General features: G+C 39.4%; 1 protein-coding gene across 2 annotated transcripts in view; it reads right to left on the reverse strand.

Annotated features, from left to right (window-relative positions):
* Positions 1-13936: 13936 nt before the first annotated feature.
* LOC101479561 (SH3 and cysteine-rich domain-containing protein 2) overlaps positions 13937-25757 on the reverse strand; it is a 34693-nt gene continuing 22872 nt past the window's right edge. The window contains exons 4-11 of one of the 2 annotated variants that reach the window (XM_004561335.4): positions 22746-22830; positions 22441-22553; positions 22257-22320; positions 20222-20265; positions 19968-20056; positions 17587-17638; positions 16128-16265; positions 13937-15879 (exon numbers count right to left, since the gene is read on the reverse strand). In XM_004561335.4, the coding sequence (XP_004561392.1) occupies positions 15781-15879; positions 16128-16265; positions 17587-17638; positions 19968-20056; positions 20222-20265; positions 22257-22320; positions 22441-22553; positions 22746-22830 (684 nt within the window). In that variant the 3' untranslated portion in view covers positions 13937-15780. Of the gene's footprint in view, positions 15880-16127; positions 16266-17586; positions 17639-19967; positions 20057-20209; positions 20266-22256; positions 22321-22440; positions 22554-22745; positions 22831-25757 lie in introns of both variants that reach the window. The other variant, XM_004561334.4, reaches the window with a different exon arrangement.

Consider the following 25757-nt stretch of genomic DNA (forward strand, 5'->3'; position numbering starts at 1 on the left):
TTCCACATATAGCTTACAGTTGAATTTGTGTTCATTCAGCAAAAGCACTGCAAGCATTTGTGCATTTTTAGGAAGGTAGAGGTAGCAACAATTTAGCTGCTGTTAAATTACATATTTTATAAGGGAACATTTATAAATAGTAACTTCCTTGCTGAGGCAAATGTTCTCAAGTCATATTCATCCTTAGAGTATGGGCATCTGAAGCTTGGGTTGGATGCCATGCAGACTCTGCTGATAGTGAGGAGCAGTGTTACGTAACAGGAAGCTCTCACCATACTGGATTTTTCTGAAGATGGCCTGTAAGGAATGTGTTCACATTAACTGGCTGTAATTCTATAACAAAATCTATTAACTTTGTAAAGCAACTCATGCATTATTAAATGCTCAATGGTCTGCTCCGTAAAAGCTTCTTATTTTAAATTATTTTCCTGCTTCGTTTTTCCTGAAAGCAGGCACCAAAGTAGCAGAAGCTCAGACAACCACCGTTAGCCCCATTAAACCTGTGCTACTGACACTCCAGACATCCACTTATTTCTTGCTTGAGCCTTGAAGGATTTCATTTTTCATGCATGCAGAAGAAGGTGTGACTGAAGTGTACAGATGCATCCTGTGGTAACTGGTACAGACAGGCTGCTGCTGTGCTGTGCAAGTGTGTGTGCATGAGAGAAAGGGGAGTTTTTACTATCCAAAGCACACTCAGCATTTCAGATCATTTTAAATACAGCAATCTGGAAAACAAAAAATAATCCCTATACACTTTATTGGAATGTAAACTCGTCACTTACAATTTTCTGCCACCTCCTCCTTATTCTTAAGCTGCTATGTCTGTGACTGACAGTCATGCATAAACAATGGGACACTCAAGCTTTTGAAGCTGGCAGTGAAGAGCCCTCACATCTACAGTCTGGGTTTCAAAGGCCTTGAGTAGCTGGAATTAAGGTTTTTATACAGCATAACTCACTTGCTTACCTTGATATCCTGGTTTAATTTTCTCACAAAGCAGTGTTATGCACAACACTTTCGCTTAAAATGCACTTCAGCTGTATGCGGTCATTACCAAATTGCTCCGCACAGTCAAAACGATCTTTATAAATAAACGGGAGCTCTGCAGGAATATGTCGCAGGGATTACTGAAGGAGAAAACCGCCTTTGTACAGCCATTTTGCAGCTCCGTTAATGTATTTCTTCATTACCAGGAGGCACTCCTATTTCCTGAAGCGTGAGCCTTAATGGGATTAGATAAGGAGAGGAATATGAGCTGAAACCAAGCAGCACTCTTTATTACAGTTGGCCTTCAACCCAGGCAAAACAAATGGAGCACACTCAAGAGTTCAGGAGGGCTTTCATAACAAATGAAGTGAGGAGATGAAAGTGATTAAAGTAAGATTATTTTAAAATATAAAAACAGTTATCTAACGACTAAACGAATTACTTTGCTTTCGCCTGTTTGATTACCCTCTTTCCACCGTCTGTGGGACTGGTTCTCTTCTTTGCTGCATACTAAACTGTCGGTCAGCCTCTGTATCACAAAGACAATGACTGTTAGTCCACACATTAACACTGTCACATATAAAATGTTCGAGTCATCGTCTTTTTAATCCTTTTCAACATTATTTTTTATTTTCTCTTCCCACATGTTCAGTGGACTCTATTACCTAATCACTCTGGTTTATAGACTGACAGAGACACAAAGCACGAGGGAAGAATTCAGGAGCTCTAATTCTCTCATTCTCGTTCGCTGACTGATAGGAGGGATTACTGTAACAGTGCTCACTGATATAAATCAATCAGACAGGCAGTCGCTCTGATCTTATACAGATACGCCTCAGGCCTGTCTTCTTAACACCAGGGGTTGCTCTTTTACGCTTTCACACTGCCGCACACTCATTTAGTGACATCCAGACAAAGCTCAATGTCAAAATGCACCAGGAATCAAAGAAATTGCAATATAATATGACGAGAGTGATTGTGCTGATGATCTACTGGGATCCTGTGTGCACAAATTAGCAGTACTACTAGAAAGCAGTCAAATGCTGCTCCTGAAAAGAGCAGGTTGAAAAGTTTGCCTTGAATTTTTTGGTGCGTGCCAGCCGGCATCATCACAAGTGTTCTGTTGTTTCGTTTACACCAGATATATGACAGCTTATGTCTCCTCAAAATTATTTCTGTGTGAAGACTCCAATCCATGACCGCTCTAATCAAACACTTCCAAATGTCTTAGGCGCAATCAGACCAAGGGCAGACCTGCAAACAACGGAGAGATCATGATTCATTTTCTTCAGTTTTCAGAAACAGGAACGCCAGCATGCTTATCTTTAAAAATAGTGGCTGTATTTAATTTGTGTGCAAGAAAAGTTTTACTAAAACTTTTATATAATTTTACTGCTCTGACATCTGACTCACCTTGAACACTGTAGTTGTTTTAACCTGAGAATGTCCTCTATTTGCCTTCTAACTAATCTATTGGTTTTCTTGCTCTGTGAAGCACAGTGTGGGATTACATACGGAGACTGGGTTCTCAGGTGTCCAGTTAGAGGTCAGGGTACATCATATCAAGCAGACTGTAGGCTGCAGTCTGTAATTTGATAAGAAATTAGATTCAAATATGAGAGAGAAATCTCAGTGGTGTTAACTGACACCACTGCTGTTGTGACAAAACCATTAGCTGCCCTTTTCTTAGTTCTTTGTGCCACACTTACACTCTTCTTCTCTGTTTTTATTCCTTGTATGTTTCTTATCTTGTGGAAAACCTGGATTAAAGTAAAATGCTAGTCTACAAGAAAAACATATACATTATGTTATACACTCACCGGCCATGTTTTTAGGTACAGCTGTTCAAATGCTTGTTGATGCAAATATCTAATCGGCTAATCTTTTTGAAGCACAACCTGCTGAAGTTCAAACCAAGGATCAGGATGTTATTTCAGAAACTGCTTTTCTGCTGGGATTTCCCCCAAATAACCATATCTAGGGTTTACAGTGAATGGTCCAAGAATGAGAAAATATCCAGTGAGCTGCACTTCTTTGGGGAGAAAAGCCTTGTTGAGGAGAATTAAGGCTAGACTGCATTAAACTGATAGGAAGGTGACAGTAAGTTAAATAAGCAGTGGTTATAACTATGACTTTGAAGCTGATGGGCTACAGCAGCAGAGGATTGCACCGGTTGTCACTCTTGTTAGCTAAGAACAGGAAACTGAGGCTACAAGATCGGACAGCAGAAGAATGGAAAAATGTTTCCTGTCCTACGTGAAAGCATGGCTCCATCCTGCCTTATATCAACAGGTCAGGCTACTGTTGGTATAATGGTGCGAGGGATATTTTGTTATTGCTATCAATTCAACATGAACCAAAGTCTCTAAGGAATATTTGTAGTACCTTGTTGAATCTATTCCTTTGAGATTTAAGGCAATTCTGATGACAAAAATGGGTCCAACCTTAGACTAGCATAACAAAGTATACCTAATAAAGTGGTCACTGAGTGTATGCTTGTATGTCATTTCCCTGCAGCTCCTCACTAGCCCTTAGGAGTCAGTCTCTTCTTAGGACTCAATCAGGCACAAATATAATTGTCAATTATAATCTGGAAAAAACATGGACAGGTTAAGTGAAAACAGAGCTTAATAGCAAAACTGAGGAAAATGAATCTGAGCTGCAGTAAACTCAAAGCTTCATTTGATGATAAATGAGTCAGATAAAGTCATTTATCAATAACTGATTAAAATGCAAAATGGAACTGTTTTCTGCTGAGTGTTCAGATGATTCATCTTCTCACATTTGGAAAAGAAATCTGTGCAATTTAATGAATTCGCTGTTTAGTTAAAAACACAAAACTGTTAACAGGGATTTGTTGCTGCCCTAAACCCATTTAGCAATATGTACCTGGAGCCCCCAGAGGAGATACAGTATCTACAGAAGAAACATATGTTACGTGTTCCACTTTAGAAATAAACGCAATTGAGGATGGGAAGAAAAGAAGTCTTTGAAGTGGGAACTGGTTAAAATCATGAGGTGAACAACAGGCCAGCGACAACACTGGCTCAGATGAGTGAATAAGGTTTGCTGCAGAAAAGGTCAAATGATGAGATTCACACACAGAAAAAACCTAAGGCATCAAAATAATTTTTGAGCAAGTTTTTCCAAGTATGAAAATCGTTTGTGTTCATGAGCTGGAGGGCCAGATGGACTCATTAGAAAAAGAAGAAGAAAAAACATAAGAACGCAAAACAAGCTGACTCAGAAAACACCAGCCGGGGAATATTAGTAAAGTAAATTTTATAAATCTGAATGCTGGAGAAAATCGGTTTCAGTCATTAGAGAACATGTCAACTGATGGAAGTGAGCACAGCTTAGTCATTCATTTGAAAGTGATGACTGCAGTTCAGGAAAGAGTTTGTTTGGAAGTGATGACTGATGAAAGTCAGAGAGTTCTGAGTCTTTTATGTTTTGAATCTAGTTAGCTTTTCCCCCGGCATTCCTGCTTTGCCCTCTCACTAGATCCTTATTTGTCATTCCTGTCCTCTTGTTTCTTAGAAGCTTTCCAAACACATACCAGGTAAGGCTAGCCCTGTCTCCAGCTCTTTCCCCGTATAGCTGATTCTTCAGCCTGCTGAATAGCTTCTCCTTTTTCGTCTTTCTGTTTGTCATAACAGAGTTTTTGACTTGGATAAGGAGAGGGATAAAGCTGCAACAGATAGCAAGCAAAGCATCATTAACAAAACAGAGCAGTCCCACTTATCCTCTCATCCCTGCTCTGTGACGCTACACACCCCAAAGTCTGTGACACACATTAAACTGAATGGAATCAATTTTTCTATCCTATTTGTAGCAGGACCGAACATTTTACAGCATCTTTTGTGGGAATAGCAATAAACTGAGGGTTTGACTGTAATAAGCCTGTTGTAACGTAAACAATAGATGTTTGTGTGACGTTTTTCTGGGTCTATATTTTCAGATGAAAGTATAGATCCAGACAAACATTACAGAATGCTATATATATATATAGGCACAGGAAAGCGCTGAGGCGGAGTAGATAAAAAATTTATATTTTCAGATGCACAAATGCACTGTGTGTGAGAGCATGGAGAGAGAAAGCACAAAGAAAACTCGTCCTGTGGATTTCAAATCCTTTTCTCAGTGACTTAATGGATTTTGAAGTATGCTTTTAAGATTTCAGAGCATGCTGGATTAGGAAAACATTTAAAGGCAGAGAGGGCTGAGGTTAGGACTTGAGGTATAAAGAGGACCTGTGGCAACGCACTCATGTTTGGCTGAGAGAAACATTACAGCTGTCCAGCTGAGATGACAAGACTGCAGGAAACATCTTAGATCAAAAGGCTCTTAAGTCTTAGTGCTGCAAGCAAAGCACAGCAACTGGTTAAAACCAAACTCTGACATGTTTTATCACATAAAAGATTCATATGCCTTGGAAACCTTTAATAGCTACGAACAACATATAAAATTACAGAGCAACAGTTAATTAATCAAAAACTAAATAAATAAATACATAAAAGAAACAGTTTCTACTCTAATCCAGCCCTTGAAACCCACAACAGACAGCTTAGGCAAAACTGTAAATCAACAATGTCAGTGCTTCACTTTGTGATATAATATAAATTTAGTAGTAGCGAAATATAGACACAGTGAAGAGGAAGAAGTAGCACCTGGTAACCTAATACATCTGTCAACTCTTGACTCCAGTTTAGAGAATTCAAGCAATGTAATCAAATTACATTCAATGTAAAAAAAGAAAAGAAAAAAAAAGGTGTGTGTGGGGGGGGGTTGCACCCTGTCTGCATGACTTTTTCAGTCTTTGGCCTTTGGTCTTTCAGTCTTCAGTCTTTTGGCCCACTTTTTGTTACAACATTCCTTCCGGTCATTGAGGTTTGTGTCATGGTCCCTGTGCCCCGCTGGTCGACCCTCTATTAGGCAATATGTTTGTGGTTTGTTTGCTCTCTCTCTCTCTCGTCGCGGCGACGCTCATTGCGGGCTCCCGCTGCTGGCCCACACACCTGCTCTCATCAGCGCACCGGCCGCTGATCCCAGCTGATTACTGCACTACTTAAGATGGCGAGTCTGCACTAGTCTTCGCTGGATCGTTGAACTATCAGCGTCAGTCAAACTTGTGTATCTGCCAACCTGTATCTTGAAAGCCCTTTGTTATTATCCCGCTAACCCGACCTTTTGTGTTTAGATCGTTTTTGGAACCGGATTCTGAGAGGAGTGACTGAGGAGGAGCTTTTGTACAGAAAGTGTGGAGCACCTTTTCCCCTAACCCTGTTTCCCACGGACCCTGGCGACCCGGACCCGTTTCCCCTGCACGTTGTACATAGCCACTTGGTGATTGTGTTCACTGTGAATAAACGCACTGTTCTTCGCTTAAAGGAATACCCTGGCCTGTGCCTGAGTCTCTTTCGGAAACCATATCAGATTGCTGGTGTTCATTTATGGATTTCTGCTGTAGGTTTGATGCTGTGATTGGGATGATTGTCCTGTTGCATGACCCAATTTTGGCCAAACTTTAGTTGTCAGACAGATGGTCTCACATCTGACTCTAGGATATACAGAGGAATTCATGTTCAATTCAGTGACTGCAAGGTGCCCAGGTCTTATGGCTCCAGAACAAACCCAAATCATGACCCCTCCACCACCGTGCTTCACAGTTGGTGAAGGTGTTTGTGCTGATACGCTGCATTTGGTTTACTCCAACCATGGTTCTATGCATTATAGACAAAAATCTCCACTTTTGGAGAAAGTACTTAGCTTTTCATATACTGTTTCAGCCTTTTGGCTCACAATTTGTTAAATAAATAAATGTAGTATGTCACGTCTTGTTGTTTATTGGCAGCTCTATTTACTTAATTTTACTTAATTTTAAGATTATTTTATTTATTATATTTTAAGACATGGTGGTAAAAACTTGAAATTCAACAGAGGATGTCCTTTATTTTTTTTACCATGTCTTTATGACTGTTTGAATAAATAGTGTAAAATTAAATTAAAATTAAGTTTTTAGTGGTGGATGAAAGTTTGCTGCATAAACATGGAAAAAACAAAAATCCTACTTTAACACAAGTTAGTCTTCAGAAAAAGGGTTGTTGGCTTTACAGAACCATCTCCAGACATTTTTTTATTTTGTTCTCTAAAAAGTTCGATCTCTGTCAGTTCACAGTCAGACAGACTGAAATGCAGAAATTCAATGCATTGATTCTCCACAGAAGTGGTCGACCAACAAAGAACATGCTAAGAGTGAGCGGTATAACAGTCTGGGATGTCACAAAGGAACACATAGAAACACCTGAGTTTCTTTCTCACATTGGTTAATGTTCATGTTTATGAGTTCACAATCACAGGAACACTAATCAACAACGGTGTTTGTGCAGGACTGTAAGGAGAAAGAACGCCGCTTCCTGTCCAAGTCGTTGTTGTTGAGACCAAAAGAGATGCTTTCAGCATTTACTGCATCTGAGCTGTCATAATTACAGGAACAATTTATTTTAAATTATATCAAGAAATTAAAATTTTTTTTTTCCATGATTTTAAAAGTAGGCCATGTTTCTACTAATAACAAAATAAATATGCAAAGAAGAATAAAATCAATGTTTTGAAATATTTTCCCACATAAATGAATGAAAGTATATTTTTTGGTTTAACTGGTTTCCCTTTGTCTATGTTAAAATCTAGTTTTGTTTTAGGTCATACAGTGAGGGGAAATAATGATTTGATTCCCTCCTGAATTTGTGAGTCTCTATTTTCTTATGGTAGTTTCCCTTTAATGGACTATTAAATACTTATTTCACTCAATGACACACAATTCAATTCATAACTTTTATGAAATGCGTTTTTTCTGGATTTGTAGTTGATTTTCTGTATCTATTAAAATGTAAGTGACTAAACAAATTTGGTAGGAGATCAAATAATTATTTCCTCCAATGTAGTTGTGCAGAAATATGTATTTAAAAAGGTTTTTATTTCAAGGCACCACTCTGTTGGTTTAAATGTCAAACTTTCTAAATTTACTGAATAGCCTGCCTTTTTAGATTTGGGATAAATATGATTACACTGAGACACTTTTTGCTTTTTGATAGTTATGTTATACGGCAGAATGTCAATGGTTAAATAAATGCAGAATTTTGTAACTGGATAGAAATAAGTAACTGGGAAAACAGGACACTTAAGTGACAAAAAGTGTGTTTACACAGTGATTATGGAGATGGAAACTCAATTTTAAATGAATGAGTAACTAATGCAGAGCTGCTGCTGTAGTGTTGGAATATAACCTTTTTGATCAAAAGAAATTGATAAATAAAAACACTGTCTTTCCAATCCATGTCCTCATGTCCTGCTTGACCTCCCAAGATTTTCCTTTTCCATACAAGTCATGAAGCCATCAGTCATATCAAAGCTACATTACAGCCTGAAGGCTAAACACAGAGAGGTAAGAGAGGGAGAGAAAAAAAGAGATTGTGATCACTGATTAAAGAGTGCATTGGGTGAAGTGCTGTGGAGTTTAATCCTCTTACACCATGCAGCTGTGGAGTGACAGTGTGGAGCAAGAGCCTGAGAGCAGGTGTGGAGGTGGGGTGGATCTGCAAGAGTGGAACACAGTGTTGTGTTTTCATTTGGTGTCATGGGCTTAATTCAGAGAAACATCTGTCATAGGCAAAGAAACAGCCATCTGGAACACAAACCGGCATCCGGCGTAGATATTTACCCCAGCTCACAGGACTGGGGGAGATAGGTAGCCACACCTACAACCAGAAAATACTTTTTCAATAGTAAATTCTTTTAGTTTAAACAGCTTATGCATTCCTTATTATCATTACATTTAAACGATGTAACTATAAATATAATCATTCCTGTAGTCTGGCTGTGAGGGGCTGGTAGGCGGTCATTTCGGGATTATATGCCGTGGACCATTATGGAAACTGTTCACAGTGCGCTGGTTTAATGCTTAATCAATTCCTCATACATAAAACTTGCTTGATCTCCTTTTTATTATGTACTAGAATAACGAGTAAATCACCCAGGGCCTCCCTGAAATAGTTCGTCAATAGAGGCAAAGGGGCATATGTGATTCCTTAAATCTACCATTCCCAGTGTAGCGTGCTTCAAAGACAGCTTTCATGTGTCACCCCCCAGGCCTACGTTGTCTGTCCTGTTCAACCTCTGAGATCTACTCCGAGACTTTCCACTAGACTTAAAGCTCTTGAACTCATTGTGCCATCTTTTACCTCAGGACTTTGCCATGTGATGCTCATTCCTGTCACTAAAAGTGTGTTTGTGCAAGCAGCATCCTGAAAAAGCGGAGGTAGCCTCAGTACCAGGAGATGAGACCATGCATTAAACATGCAGCCTCCGTGTACCTTCTCCATTTTTAATGGTGCAGTTGGCTGTGGGTCTGAATGTAAACACGATTTTAACAATGGGGTGTTGACTGCATATGACAGACAGGAGGAGAGAAACATAACACACACGACAGACATGCTGTTATTACATTTTTAATGATTTGTAAGACTGCTGTACATATTTTTATTTTGTGTACTTCTTTGAGAACAAGAAGTTTTGCTATATGATAAAGGATGAGATTTAAGCACATGCTTAAACCAAGGATAGTTCTCCTTTTATTTAAAATTGCTATATTCTGCAGCCTATTTTGTTATTCACATAACTACAAGAACACTGCTTTTAATGGCAAGCTATCAGAAAACATAAAGATCACCAACTTTGCAGTTGCAGATGTTTAAATGGAAATTTCTCAGAACTTGGTGCACACTGTATTCCTAGCAAAGCCAAATCCAAGAGATACCATCATTTGTAACTAGGGATGGGTATCGTTTAGTTTTATCCGATACCGGTGCCAAATCGGTACTTTTGAAACGGTGCCAGTGCTTAAATGGTGCTCAAACCGGTGCTTAAAGAATGGAGAACACAAAATTGGTCCAAAAACCTCTCATGTTCAGCTGTTTTTTTGTAAAAAGATATCAATGTTAGCCTTTTCTCCAGCTATAGGGCATATATGGTATCACTCTTGGTTGGAAGCAGTGCTTAAACAATGGAAAAAACAAACTTTGTCCAAAAACCTCTCATGTTTAGCTGTTTTCCACTTTTTCTTTGGTCATTTTAGCCTTTTTGGCCAGGGTGAAGGGAGTATCTGCCATCAAACAAGAAGACAGCTGCATGTAGCTATGATGATGTTTGCTAGTTCACCTTACATGCATTAATGTAATAACGTGGTGAGCCTACTCAACGTAAATTATACACGAAAGCACTTGTTGCAGGCTGCTGAGTTTGCATCTTTTGCTGTGAAGTACAGCCAGACTTTTGACCGCTTCGCCTTTTTCGTCATTTTTAATCTGTAGCTCTGCTCTAAAAGAACGTACGTACCTGGGCCCGCCTACTATCTTCGGAAACGTAAAATGATTGGCTAGAATCTAAAGTGTATCACAGCTCAGGAAAAAAAACCCACCGAAATAAAGCACTGAAATGTGCGCTGCTTTTCGGTCTGGTTACTGATGGCACCGGTCCGGTACCCATCCCTGCTTGTAACAACAGTGCATGAGTGAGTATAAATAGTGATCAAATTGTAACGTAAGCCACTGTTTGTGAAGGCGTTTTACACACTAATTTAAAGGTTCATACAGTAAGCTAACTCTTTTTGCTGTCTGTAAACTGTTAAAAAGGTTTATGTGAAGGAGGTTCCAATGTCTTCTAAGAGAATTTTCAATAAACAAATGAATCCTACATCCTAGTCTAAAGCTGATAACAGTCAAAAACAAGTTACTCCTACTAGTTGCAAACATACATGTTGCGTTTGCTCAGTGGATACTTTGTAAATAGTCTAATGCAAAACTCTGTGCAGTTATATGAAACATTAAGTACACCTTTACTGCTTCCATAGGAATTAAGAGGGTAACAGCCAGACCCTCCTAATCAAATGTCTATGATTAACCGATCATCAGCAAGTGTCTTGCACCCTCTAAAAAAGAATTCCCAACAAATTCATCCCAAGGTCAAAGAGTACAATGCTCAGAAGAAAAAAAAGAGCTACACCTCAGTCTCTACAGGCCTGAGTTAGCATGTTAAATATTAAAGTTCAAGACAGAATTAGAAGAAGACCGAAAAAGTATAGCTCATTTAGAACTGCTGTCAGGAGTAATCCTCTTCTTTCTAAAAACATGGAAGCATGGATCAAGTTTGCAAAGCTGCATCTTAACAAACAGCAATACCTCAGGAACAACATCCTTTAGACAGACGAGACCAAAGTGGAGATTTCTGGCCACTACTGGCCACTATCAACTGTCAAATACGGTGGTGGAGGGGTGATGATTTGGGTTGGTTTTCTAGCTACGTGACCTGGGCACTTTCCGATCACTGGATTTCCTCTGTATACCAAAGTATTTACAGAATCAAATGCGAAGCCATGTGCTGGACAACTGAAGCAAATTAGGTCACGCAATGGGACAATGATCCTAAGCAAACAAGCAAATCTACAACAGAACCAAGGCAGTGCAATGGCCCAGTCAAAGTCCAGACATTAACCCAACTGAAATGCTGCGGTGCTGTGCATGAACACATCTCCATACATCTCAATGAACTGCAGCAATGCTGCAAAGACGAGCGGGCCAAAATTCCTCTACAGCAAAGTGAGAGACTGATGAAGTCATACAGAAAACAACTACTTTACATTATTGCTGCTAAAGGTGGTTCTACAAGCTACTGAATCATGGATCATGGGGTGTACTTACTTTTTCACAGTTCTGTACATAGAGCTTTCCAGAAACTTTGTTTTTTAAGGGAATATAGGTGTGAGCACTTTGGCCACTTTGTTTTTGTGCTACGCTGCCAGTGATGCTCAGCACTTGATCCCCAGCTCAAGAAACCACTCTGTGTAAGTTTTACATAATATATGTGCACCACTTGAGCTGACTGGCTGAACTACATCCACAAGGTGGGCTGTTAAAATGTGTAATTCATAAACTGAAGTGATAATTTCATGGTGCAAACCTTCCACAGATTCATATGTTAATATCCTCGCCTGTAGACTTAGTGGAAGTGAGGGATTGGAGATTATTTTTATTTTGTGTATTTGATGCAGGGGTTTGTAAGGTGTCAGCAAGCGCCAGAAAGCTTTATTTTCAACTGACAGTGCATTCCTTTTCTCCTGCCTGCCTTTATTATCAATTGCTATTTTGAGCTTGGATTTTCTTCTAAAATTGGCATTATTGTTATATTCCTTCTTCCCGTCAACGCCCCGTGTGCTGTGTTCATCGCCCCTGCTGTGCATCTGCCCAGCTGCTGCTGCTCATTTTTTAAAGATGCATAGAAGTAAGTGTGAAATCTACAGGATGAGACATGATTGTATAACCTATCACACATTTAATGAGCCATTTCATATCATTTTCTGGGGCTAGGAGCAACCTCTTTTATGTACATGGTGTAGAATTATGGCCGCCCAAACTGAACACTTCAGCATTGATGTTGATGGATGTTGCGTGAAAGCAAAGTGAAAATGATTTGTTAAGGAAGACACGGCCACTAAGCTGTGCATCCTTGGTTTGTTGTTGCTGCTTGAGCCACACAAAGAGAATTTAAAAAAAGGCTTCAACTTCCTCAGCTCATTATAATGAAAGAGAGAGAGAGAGCAGAGTGGTACAGTAAGCGGAGAGCAGTGTCGGAGCACCACAGTCAGCAATTTTTATGAAATGTATGCGCGGCTTGATGTACTGCCAGTCGCACACTTTTCAGTCTCCTTCTCTGCAGAGATGAAAATCACATTTGATCCAGTTTGATAACAGAACTGGGTCATGGTTTGAGAAATGTTCCTGGCTCTACAGCAGGGACACACGCACAACCGTAACACATTCGTAGACACACAACACTCTCTATGCCTGCTTAGTATATAGTTGGCCAGCAGCCCCTCCGTCACCAATTAATTTTATTGGGAGTTAATCACATCATTCATGGTCTTTAAGAACAAGCAGTCGTCACTTTAAATCAAAGCTCTCAATGTACTTCAGTGATGTGGCCATGAATGGAGACATTCTATTTGGGTGAATGGTATCAATTTTATGTGCAAGATTACTCAGTAAATGTAAAGTTATAGCGAATACTTTCAGCTTTAAATAAATATCTCAGCAAGTACTTGTGATCACCAGAGCATGTAAGCTAATCTAATGACTGTTAGGTTGCTTTTTCTAAGTAACACTCTTATATTTTATAGGAGTGTTACTTAGAAAAAGGGATTTACTCCTGCCTTCTTCTCCTAATAGCAGCCAAAATTGGCAGCATTCCCACTGGCTTTAGCTTTGTGTTTTGTAGAAATTAGCTAATGTAGCATGCTAAGGCTATCCATTATAAACACAAGCTTGTTAGCATTTTCTTAAAATCGTTGCTCAAGGCCTCACTAGCAAAGACAATTACAGTTTACTATAAACCTTTAGCTAATATTCATTCGATTATTAATAAATTATTGAACAACACAGTCAGATGAGCTACATTTAAATTCTAGAAATTCAAGACAAGGAAGAGGACCAGTCCAACACGCCTGTGATGTTGATGCCTCTTTGCAACAGAGCTGAATCAATTTTTCATGTGCAGTCCATGCTACTTCTTCAGGAAATGACCCAAATCCTTCCTAAAGCACTAGCCCTCTTGTAAAAGTGAACATTTATGAGTTAAAAAAAACAGCTAGATTTAATCTTTATGTCAACATAAGGGTCCCTGATATTTAGTGATAAATGTAAGTGCACTGAGAAGAGTCAACATTTTGGTCAAGAGTTAAAAGCACTAAATTAAAGCAGCAATTTTCTGCCTTTAGTGATAAAACCAAAGAGTCGCAGAGAAATAGGTTATACTACCAAATATTTACTCTCCACAACTATTGCTGACTTCAAACTGAAAGCACAAAATTGGATAACAAAGACAAAAAGACACAGCATTTTAGAGTTCATTTAACTTTATTGAGAGCTGTGAAGGTCACAGAGCAGCTAGCCATGCAGAGAACTAGCCTGGTAGTGCGCATTTAGATTTTAGATTCACCTGGTAATACTGATCCTGAGCCAATTTTGGTTCTAGTCAGTGAGGATAATGTTTAAGAGTAGCATGGTACAGACTAATTCAAGATGTAAAAGCAAGTCCAAATTCAAATCCTTGCAAAAGCACACCGACACACGTGTGGATACACTGGAAATAAGCAGAGTATAAAATAAGGTGAGTGACTAGAACTGTTGTGCATAGTATCTGAAAAGACTTGTGCTGACAGGGGTAGTTGTTAATTGAGCAAAGAGATGCATACATAGGTAAGTAAGACAATAAATAGTAATTTCCTGTAAGTTGTAACTGAAATTAATGCCCTTAGTTGGGTCCTGGATAGCTGCAAACCTCTTAACCAGAGTGCTATTCAGAGCCGCTATATACAATATTTTTAAGGCTATTTACAAATACTGTCATAATTGTATTTACAGTTATTGCCACAACAAAGGCAGTCCGTGACTGCCTTATTGTTTTCAAATGACAGAGCAATAAACCAAGTGTCGTGAGGTGATTTAGTCTTTTTCCTAACCCTGGTCTCTCTTTAATACTTATCACTTATGTGTGCTGGGAGAAACTTGCCATTGATTTAAAATAACATAAACTTTTGAGTGTCTGAGAGACTGAAAGTTGGAAGAGTTTAATAAATCATCCTGGATTATTTCTTTGCTCTGCTCTGTCCAGGAGGAAAAGCAAGCACATCAAAAAGTCCTAACATTGACACCATCCTCATGCTGAAGTACACAACTAGATATGACCGCGAATATTACAGGACATTACATACAGATAGACATGGCTTGGTGTTTATATGATGAAGAAAGCAGATTCTAGTGGATGGTTTTTAACGCTACACTGAACAGAGTGAATTATGAAATCTGTGTGTGTAAAGAAAGTGCGACTGAAGGGCACACTGACAAAGAAACTCCCCGAGGTGCACGTAAAGCATTTGTCACATCAGAGCTGTGAAGAGCACAAATGTACGATATTCCAATCACCGGAGAGCAGTCTGAAATGTAAAAACCTCAGAATCTGTGTGTGTCATTAATAAAAGATGTAGCCGAGAAGACTTACTTTTATATATTATGTAATACCTGAATCTTTTTCTACTCGGAGCAGAAGTGACACATATCCATATCATGATGTAAAATGTGCTCATATAGAGCTGCAGTGTGGACATCCAAATATGGTTTAAATTCTCAGCTAAATCTATCAAATCCAGGCGGTTTAACAGGGTTTCAAACAAACAGCCAGACAGTGTGTTTGCACAACGCACCACAATAAACAGCTACAGACTTTCACAATGTCTCGTTTCCTCTACAAAAACAATGACATTAAGACAGTTTGCTTACAATGTCTCTTTAGGCTTGGACAAGCCTCGACATCATAATTAAAAAGTCCTCTCTTCTTTCTCACAAACAGATGGCCAATGGAGATGGCTATTGAGGTAGCCAGACTTCCTGCACACTTATCCTCTTCCACATAATGCTACATTTCATTTGTGAGGGTATAAAAAAGGAAAGCTGTGCTACAAGAAAAGTAGCTCTAAATAATTGCAAGGAAGCCCCTGCATCCTTTAGGTCTTAAACTGCGGTAAAAAGCAAAGTTGTGAGTTATCTTCCACTCACACTGCTTTCACTGCCACATTTTTGAGATGGAGGCGGGTGGTTGGTGGTCAGTGAGGTGTTGGCTAAACACTCCTGAGTATTCCTCCATCACTGTAACAAAATGAGGGTCAAGGCGAAAGCAGCACCGTCATATTTCTAGCAGACACTTCACAGGAACCAGGCCCCTCTTCTTCCCGCTGCTCAGCCGGAGGAAGTCGTCAATCTCCTCGTTCTTCCCGATACAGATCTGCAGAGGGAGAGTCAGACGGTGAGGAAAGGCAAGAAGAGAGGACAATGGAGCAGGTGGAAGGGCAAGTGAAATAAAAATAAATAAATATATGTGAGTTTCTGGACTGAGGCAAAAAAAAAACAAAAAAAAAAACCAGTCATAACATGCAGTCCTCGGTAATCTCAGCAGTTTTTTGCATTCATTTGCATAGATTTTGAAAAGGCTTTCAGCGTGCAAGAGAAACTGTGTGTATTTTACAGTCTCACCTGGGACTCTTTCACAGTCATCTGGCCTTTGTCTCGGTTGCCGTGGAAACCAGTAGTGACCTTCCACACCCTCTCACCAGGGCGGATACGCTGCACAAAGTTGGCCGGAAAAAATCCCACCTTGTTTCTGCTTTTCCCCTGGCAAACACACCCAACCAAGGACACACACATGCACAAACATTTAGCCCGTTAGTCTAAACAGAGAGGAAAAAAAGGTCTGCACTGGTTGTAGTATAAAAATAGATCTCACTCACTGGGTTTTCACTCAACTTTGCTCACTCGCTTAAGGTAAATTATTTCATATCATGTCCGCTTATGTTCCAACACGAGTATGTTATTCAGAGGCAGCTTCCTCTGCAGCCCTCAAATAAGCATCACATTTGTAGCACAATAAGAAAAATGAATTAGAATGAACCGTCACAATTAGCAAGAAATCTGGAATTAAAAAGAGATTTCTGAGTTTTTGTTCCCTAATTAGCAACACAGCCACTAGACCAAAAAGCATTTTTGTATTTGTGAAGCCCTAATCCCCTGCTATTCTCTTCAGAGACTCTGGCACACAAGCATACAAAACCCAGGAATGGAATGCTGGAGTTGCACAACTCAAAATTTACCCATTTTGCTGGCTTGGCTGAGTCCTTGCTTAAACTGAAAGCATATATAAAAGGGAAACAGCAGATTTCTGCAGAGTGTAAGTATCTCTTTTGGAAGGTGGTTTGTATGTTTTTTTTTGTTTTTTTTGTTGAAATAACAGTAGCACTGTTTGTGCATTTGTAGCTGAAGTCACTAGACTGTCCTGAATCAGTTTAAACACATTCTGAATGAAGAATTGTACTGCGTTTAAATCAAGTCACAAATATTGTTTTCTGAAGTAATTTGGTTTGTACTCTTTAAGAAGGAAAATAGAAAAATCCAACAAAAATATTTATTTACAGTCAATTTTAAATGAGCCCCTTGATGATCTTTTCATTCATTTAATTGAGGCTTCTTCGTTAACTAAAATTAGCCGCAGGAAAATAGTTCCTCTGCTGCCACCGTGTCGGGTAAGACAAGCTTTTACTTTTCCCTGATGTTTTGTTATGTGAAGATTTGTCTGTCCTTCTGCTGGTCAAGGTTAAAATCGCCTGCCGTCTCATTAAAACACAGATTGCAATCTGTCCTCTTCCTCTTCATGTTAACTAGCTCTGCTAACAGTCACACCTGCCTTACTTCAGGGCTCAACTATCAACTCTGTTACTGTGACCAAACAGCTCTGCTTTGAAAGGAAGTTCAGATGTCGAGCTGAGGGTCCCATGTGTGATTCTGATAAATATATTGAGATACCCTGGATAAGTAAATATGTTATTTACAAAAGCACTGGCTCAGTTAAAAAGAAAGAAAATGTAATGCTTCCGAATGACTTAGTGAATAGATAACACTTCGGTGCATTTCAATATAAAGTCTGTTTTATAAAGCCTACCTTCCACCAGTCTTCATTGGAATCATCTGTCACTTGAATTCTGTCACCAGGCCTGCAGAGAAAATAAAATATAGACCAGAGTGCAGTGAGCTGAGTATCCCTTGAGGAGGATTTTTACCACTTTAAAAGCAATAGTGTCAGGTTTGATGTTCACTTGTAATTTTATTCTATTTTTACCAAAAAAACCCCAAAAAACCCCCCAAAAAAACCAGTTAGTGTTAGATAAACATCCATCAATCCATTCGCTTCCGCTTATCCTTTTTAGGGTCGCGGGGGGTGCTGGAGCCTATCCCAGCTGTCATAGGGCGAGAGGTGGGGTACACCCTGGACAGGTCACCAGTCTGTCGCAGGGCTAACACACAGAGGCATACAGTGAAAACTAATTCGACGCATATTGGCACCTATAGACAACAGGAAATACAAGATACAATACTTCTGCTGTTTATCAACCCTTATTACAAAGTAAGAACTGGAGGTGGAGGTGGTATTTTTACATTGATGTAAACCATTTAGAGTTTTTCAAATGTCATTCAAAATACTAATAATAGCAGTAAGTATACAGCAGCAGAATAACACTGACCATTTTCAGGCTAGCGTGTGTGTTAAAGGGTTTGCCTGAACTGGAACACTTTTGATCAACCATTTGTGTCTTGGTGGGTTTTTTTTAATGTGCTATATAACGAAAATGGACTTCACTATGTAATTGTTCACTCTTCTATTATGTATAATCCTGTAAATATCACAGCAGCCTGAGACGCTTCTTTCCATTAGTCTGAAGGCAACTGAAATAGCTGGCTGCCGGACTGTGTACTTTGGTCAGTTTTCCATTAAAGTCACAACAGCAATCTTAATAGGCTGACCTAACTTTAATGAGCTGACCTTATTAAGGCCCAACAGTGGCTAAACTTCCTCCGTGTCCTTAGAAAGAATAACCTGGACCGGAAGATGCTGCTGGCCTTCTACTGGCTCCTCAAGTGGCGAGTGTGCTCTACTACTGCCTTGGTGTTTGGTACGCAGGGGCCACAAATGAGAACAGGAAGGGTAATTAGGGTAATTAACAATGCCCCCCCCAAAAAAAAAAAAAAAAAAAAAAATCATTGACTGCTCTCTGCCACCCCTGGAGGCCATCGCCAGATCCTTCTGTCTCAGAAAACCCAGGGCCATCATAGGTGACCCCGCCCACCACCTGTTTGACCTGCTGCCCTCTGGTCGGTGCCTCATGTCAATCAGGTCCCACACCTCCAGACTCACCAACAGCTTCTTCCCCTGGGTCATTCAGACTGTTAAAAAACACTAACCCCCCACACCACACCACAGCCCACCCATCTCATTAATCTGAGTCATGGTCTGAGTAACCCTCATCACTCAGGCCGCTCACACACAGACTCTATACTCAGACAGTCCTTTTCACTGCTTCCAAACACTTTGCTCTCCAAAGTGTGCCTTTCTTTTGCTTTGTATATGTATTCTTCTAGTTTGTATATATTTCTTCTGTTTGCTATTTATTCCTGATTTTTTTTAAACTCCTGCACAGTTGGCACTAAGCACCCATAATTCCACCTTACATATACAGTAACAATAAAAGGCTATTTTATTCCAACCAACATTTACTTATCACTTCTGACTTGTATCTGCACACTTATCAAATAAAATTACAACAGCACAGTCAGCAGTCTCTGATGTCTAATAAACTGTTGCTATTTAAAAAAAAAAAAGATTAGAATACTTGTCTATCATATAGTTCTGGTATTCCCAACCTAGTAGAGATATCGGTTTGTCTGAGCTATTACTGTGAGTGGCTGATGCAGTACAGTACAAACATAGACATGTGTGCTGAAATCCCAAGAAAAATGCAGTTAATTAGAGTTTCTTCAGATAATATTCATTAATAGAAACACAACTACTTTGTCTATATAAAGCCATAAGAAACATAACATTTAAGTGAAATGTAAGTGAATGCCATAAATTTACCAGACTGATGAATCCAGCAATGTCTGAACACTTATAACATTACTGAGCTTTCTTAGTGGACTGTTGTCCATGTAAAGAAATTCCTGATGTGCTGTCTTCTTGCACAGAATTATCCTCCAGATTACTGTTGGGTGTAATTCTACACTCAGCAGATTCCTGCATCTACTGACATACAAAAACTCCTTTTTTTAAACACACAGTGCAGCTGTTTGTCCTTCCTGACCTCCCAGCAAGCTCTCCCTTTCCAACCGAACCATGCAACCCCCTACAATCATCCTGCTGGGCAGGCAGATGGTGGGTGAATGTCAGTAAAATTTTGTCCAGGTACACATTTTCTCATCTCTCGGAACTGAACAATATTGATAACAAATGACACACACACAAACAGTAAACAAAGGAATTTTACTAACTGCAGCTCCAAATCGTTCTTCTCCTGAGGCAGAAACTTGTAGAGCGCCACATAGGTGTGAATAGAGCGAACCTCCACTCGTTTTGGAGTCTAACAAAACAAAAACCAGATGGAAAATCAAGATTGCTTTTTTGCATGCTTCTCTTGTGGAATCATCAAACATAAAAATATTTTTTGACAGAATGCATTTGTAATAATTAAAAAAAAAGAAGCTGAAATAACAGAGGAATGCTGACTACACACTTTTAGACTGACCCGTTCTTCTGAATCAGCCTTCTCGCTTTCAGGAGGGGTGAGCACTGGAGAGACAGACACAGAAACCAAAGACAGATAATATGCATGAGACAAAGAAAGGTCACATAGAAAAAAAAAATGAAAAAAATCAAGAAAGAGGGGTGGTGTAAGAGAAAGAAAGAAAAGACAAGACACAGGAAGAGGGAGAGCTCTTGTCACTTTGTGGCAAACAAGTAAGGCAGAAGGGAAGGTCATTCACTATAAAGTGGCAGCAGTACAAACAGAGATGAACTCTTCTCCTGGGACTAAAGTCAAAGAGGAAAAGTGCAGAAGACACACACTACCACCTCTACACTGTACTGTATATTATGTTAATGTGGTCCTTTAACTCTTTGACATTTATTTAGCAATTGTCCTTTACCAGAAACACATCACAATGTATTAGAGCTGAACATTTGTTCTTTAAATACTCAAACTGTGTAACGTATTGTTTCAAAACGTGTTTTTATGCATTACATTTTTTCACTCAGTATTCAGATATTCTATAAAGTTGTTTTAATGACAAATTCTAGATTAATCCATTAACAATACCTATACAGTATCACTTTCAGGACCAATGTACTGGTGCATGTTTTTTCTTTTGTCAGTATGTAGTCATAAAATGTTACACAAAGACCCTACACAAGGAATACTTTGGGGGGGGGGTGTTTGTTTTTGTAAACAATCAGTACGAGTCTGAAGCAACGCAATCTGAAACTAGAGCCCAGCTGCCAGAAGCAAGGAAAAATGTCAAAACTTAAAAAAGAAAAAGAGTAAACTACATCTACCGGAAGCTCTAAAGCTCACACATGGACATGCTCTGTCTCATTTGTTTAGTGTTAGCTTGAAATTAAAAATAGCTTTAAAAGAAAAGAAGGTGGGTTATGCAAGGGACTATTTCTTGGCTAAGCACAGTGACGTCCCTGGACTCTGGACCAGTTACCCAACAGTGATGAACAAATACTCAACTAATGTCTATATCTGTCCAGCATGAGATTTTAACCAGTCTTTTTTTTTTAAAGGGAAATTGTTACTGAATAAGAAACTACTGGTAGCATGAGACAATACCTGCATCCTACAGAGTATGCACAGGTAGTCCACCTCCTCTAGGATGGCACATTAATATGCACCATTTTCCAGGAGGTTCACCGTGTCTCCCAGCGCAGTCTCAAGAGCTTGGAAGAGATTCCAGGAGACTGGCAGTTAGGAGAGCTGAACAGGGTGGTAGAAGGTCCTTAACCCATCAGAAAGACCGGTATCTGTTCCTTTGTGCAAAGAGGAACAGGATGATGCCAGAGCTAAAAAAAAATGACCTCCAGCAGGACACTGGTGTGAATGCTTCTGACCAAACAGTCAGGCCACCCTCATGAAGTCTGTTCCTGAGAACCCAGTATCCTAGTTGCCCTGTGCTCATTACCCATGGAGCTCGACCGGCATTTGCCATAGAATAAAAGCAGGTCCACTGCCTTGTGATTTTCAAAGAAATAAGCATGTTCATACTGAGCACACATGAGAGATGTCAAAAGGTCTGGAGAAGAGCTGGAGAATGTTATGCTGCCTGTAACACATAATGCAGCATGATCAGTTTTGGTGGTGGGTCAGTGATGGTTTGAGAGGGAGGCACAAACATATACAGCCCAGGCAACAGCACCCTGACTCAGACTGTCCAGGAGCTCAGTGATGTCCTGGTCCAGATCTGGGAGGAGAACCTCCAGAACACCATCCATCATCTCATTAGAAGCATGCCTGACAATGTTGAGGAGGCTATACAATTAAATTAGTTGCTGAAATTAAATTTTGGCAAAATAAACATCAATTTTTTCACTTTGATTTTCAGTGTGTTTTTGAATCAAGTCCTCTGTAAGTTGATACTTTTCATTACAATTAAAACAGATACCCAGCATGATTGTTTTCCCCTATTGAGATCTGATGTTATGTTAAGAATAATCCTCAAGGAATTTTAGCATGACAACATAACAAAATGCATTTCCTGTATTCAAGAAAATATTTAACTTACTTCCTGGGATGTGATCCTCTTCAGCTATAGGCTGGTTTTCTAGTTTGTCTTGCAGTTTTTCTTCCTATGATAAAGACAGGAAGAACAATATTCTTGCAAGAAATTATATCAACATAGATTTTTCTGAATGATGAGGGTTGTCAGTGTATTTTATGTGTGTGTGTCTGCCTGTGTGCATTTATACCTCATGACAGGGTGATTCTGAGATACTGCTGAAGCTGGATTGACTCAACTGAGCCAGTGTCATTCCGTAGCGCAAGGCCTCATACACAGGATCAACAGTGCTATTATCTGCTTCTACATATGACCAGACGAAAAGGAAAAGATCATCATATGTGCAGTTTTATAGATGACACTATACTGAGACACACGCACACACGCACGCCTCTCATGTATAAAGCATTAAAGGCCGCAGACATGGTGATTAGTCATCCTCGGAGTCTAGTTATTTGCTGCTGAGATAAATCAGTCTGTGCTTCCATCACTCACCCTGCGCAGCAGGAGCCTCTCTAACCACACCCAGTGGATCAATGGTAAGAAGAGGAGAGCTGAAGTTTCTTTTAAAAGCTCCTGTCTGACATACCAGGAGAGAGACAGCAGAGAAGGAAAGAGAAAGGGAGAAATGTTACTTGAAGTGGAAAAATGCTTTTGTAGGCTTTATCAAAGAAAAGCAGAACATACTTATACATACTTACAGAAAATACTCATGAACTCTGAGTAATTGAAAAGGTTCAAATGTGAATGCACTCAAAAGAATCTTGTTTGTGCTTTTCAAAACTGCAAATTATATATTTTCTTTGAGTTTTATTCAAATTAAATAAAACTAATTTTTACCCATGTGAAAAATACTAAAACATACTGCAGTAAATAAAACGCAAAACGTGTTTTATTACACCTACGAGACCTCTTTTGCCTTTAGAAGCGCTTCAAGGCTTAGATTCAACAAGGTGCTGGAAACATTCCTCAGAGATTTTGGTCTGTATTGACATGACAGCCTCCCACAGTTGCTGCTCATCTGTGATACAAATCTCTTGTTACACGACAGCTTAAAGGTACTCTATTGGATTCAAATGTGGTGGCTCTGGAAGCAATTTACGCAGACCAAACTCATTGTCGTATTCAGGGAACCACTTTGACATTATTTGAGCTTTGTGACATGGTGTGTCATCCTGCTGGAAGCAGCCATCAAAGGATGCGTACACTGTGGTCTTAATAGGGATGGACACGGTCAGCAACAATACTTAGGCAGGCTGTGGGGTTTAAATGACGCTCACTTTGTACTGAGGGGCCCAAATGTGCCAAGAAAACTTCCCCCACACCATCACCGCCATAAACCACCAAAAGCTGAAGGCAGGATAGCTCCATGCTTTCATGTTGTTTGTGCTCAACAGAACAGACAATGTCTTTCAGTCCTCTATTGTTCAATTTTGGTGAACCACTCTATTTGAGAGCCTCATTTTTCCTCTTCTTAACTACCAGGAGTGGCACCGGCTGTGGTCTTCTGCTGTTGCAGCACATTTGCATGCAGGCAATCAAATACAACTCTTCTGTCAGATGACACTAGGATCACAGAGATATGCACACATATCTGGTGACTGAAAGCATAATGGTCCAAAGTAACAAAGGCAAAATATTACTGCTGGGATGTCGTGTGAGACAACAGACTATAAAGGTGCACCTTAAAATATGGCAAAAATGAAGGGATATTTATCAAAGCACATACTAAGGTAGTTCATGTGTCTTGAACGCAATAAATGCAAAATATTGTTCATATTTTTCCATCAGAGGCTTAAATTTTATGGATTGTAGCATGAAGGAATGCATTCCTGATGAATGAGCAGGCAGTGGTTCAGTACTGACCCCCCCCTGACTAACCAGTGGCAGTCAACATCTGACAAGGTGTTAATTTTTGTTAGCATGACGTTTACAAGCAAAGTGTGTTAGCACTACACTAAGCATTAGATGATTTGTTGGAGAAATGTCTAAAAACACTGCTGTACCTTTGTCACTGTCAAACTGAAGCTTGCCAGTACAGATCTGATACTGTACTCCTTTGTGTTTCTTTATTTAGTAAGAGAAACATGTTTAGCTACAGGACGTGACTCAGAGATAAATTTCAAAGCCTTGTTTTTCATGAAAGGGACACAAAATAGAAACAGTTTCTAAAGAATCTCAGCTTTATTTAAGCTCTTAGATTTTTTTCTTCTTTCATCTTTTTGTGATATATGCTGAAAATAATATATCAGGTAAATCGCTTTAATCTCTGAATTACTTTTAGCACAGTTGTACTTAAAAAAAAAACACAACACTTTCAAGGTTGTGTTTTATTTTTAGATTAAAACAATCTCATGAAAATTCACGAGATGTTTTTCTATACAAAAATATTTCACAAGGTCAAAGCACACCATACCAGAAATTACTGATAAACAATTGCCATCTACCAACCCCAATTATCACTAAATGATTTATTCCAGGATCTACAATTTTAAAAATAATAAAAGAAACTGGCAGCTGTGATCATTTATTGTAGCCACAGCCACCCTGGGGCGCACTGACAGAGGCGAGGCTGCCGGACTCTGACCACCACCAGTTTTAAGGTACAGAAGGAGATGATGGCTATTTTCAGGCCAGACAGACAAGATCTTGCCCAGAATTTTTTATTTCTTTTTTAATCTGCTTGTTCCCAGAAAATAACCTTCAGCTCTAGACAGAAATGACTGCATAAAACTGAACAGTGAAGCTTTTTGTTAAAAGGGACAATATCAGAAATACACATTGAGATAAATATCTGAACATATCTGCCTAATCAAACCCACTAATGAGAGTACTGCAGTTTGTGTATTTGAAGTATTACAGACTGAATGCATGTGGTAACAGTTACGGGGGGAGGGATGCAAATCAAATGTTTACTCTCACTGTATTTTAACATTACAGCCATTGATGGCATTTGACTGCCAAAATATTAGTTGACTTTTATAACGAAATGAAACCTGTTTGACAGTGTGCACAGCTATCGGTGGGTCTACAAAACTAAACAATGATCATTACTGCACTTTCTGAAAGTTGATCAGACATTACAGGAACAAAAAAAGGAGCTGAATGCTGCGGATGCACACCTTCTCGGTGAGGTGACTTCGTCCACTGTGCCCTGCTATTAGTCATAGACTCGTGCTGTGTTCAGCATAAAAGTGCACCATAGACAGGATAAGATGGATGTAGCTACCATGATGTCACCCAGTGTTTTGTTTTGAATCTGGGTCTGATTACGGGGCACATCTGAATGTGAAACTGCTCATTGAATTGCTCATTAGCTAATGAGCTTACCCTGGATAGTCTCCTATAGACTTCTATAGATCAGATGATCATACACTGATGAAAAAAGGCCAATTATTACCAAACCTCCTTATTAACAACGGTAATATATAGTTTTACTCCCAGAATTATGTCATTTGTAGTACTTATTAGTACTTCCTGTTGCTAGTACTAACTACAGGTTAGCAG

This window comes from Maylandia zebra, linkage group LG8, assembly GCF_041146795.1.
Source record: "Maylandia zebra isolate NMK-2024a linkage group LG8, Mzebra_GT3a, whole genome shotgun sequence".
NCBI classification, from domain to species: domain Eukaryota; kingdom Metazoa; phylum Chordata; class Actinopteri; order Cichliformes; family Cichlidae; genus Maylandia; species Maylandia zebra.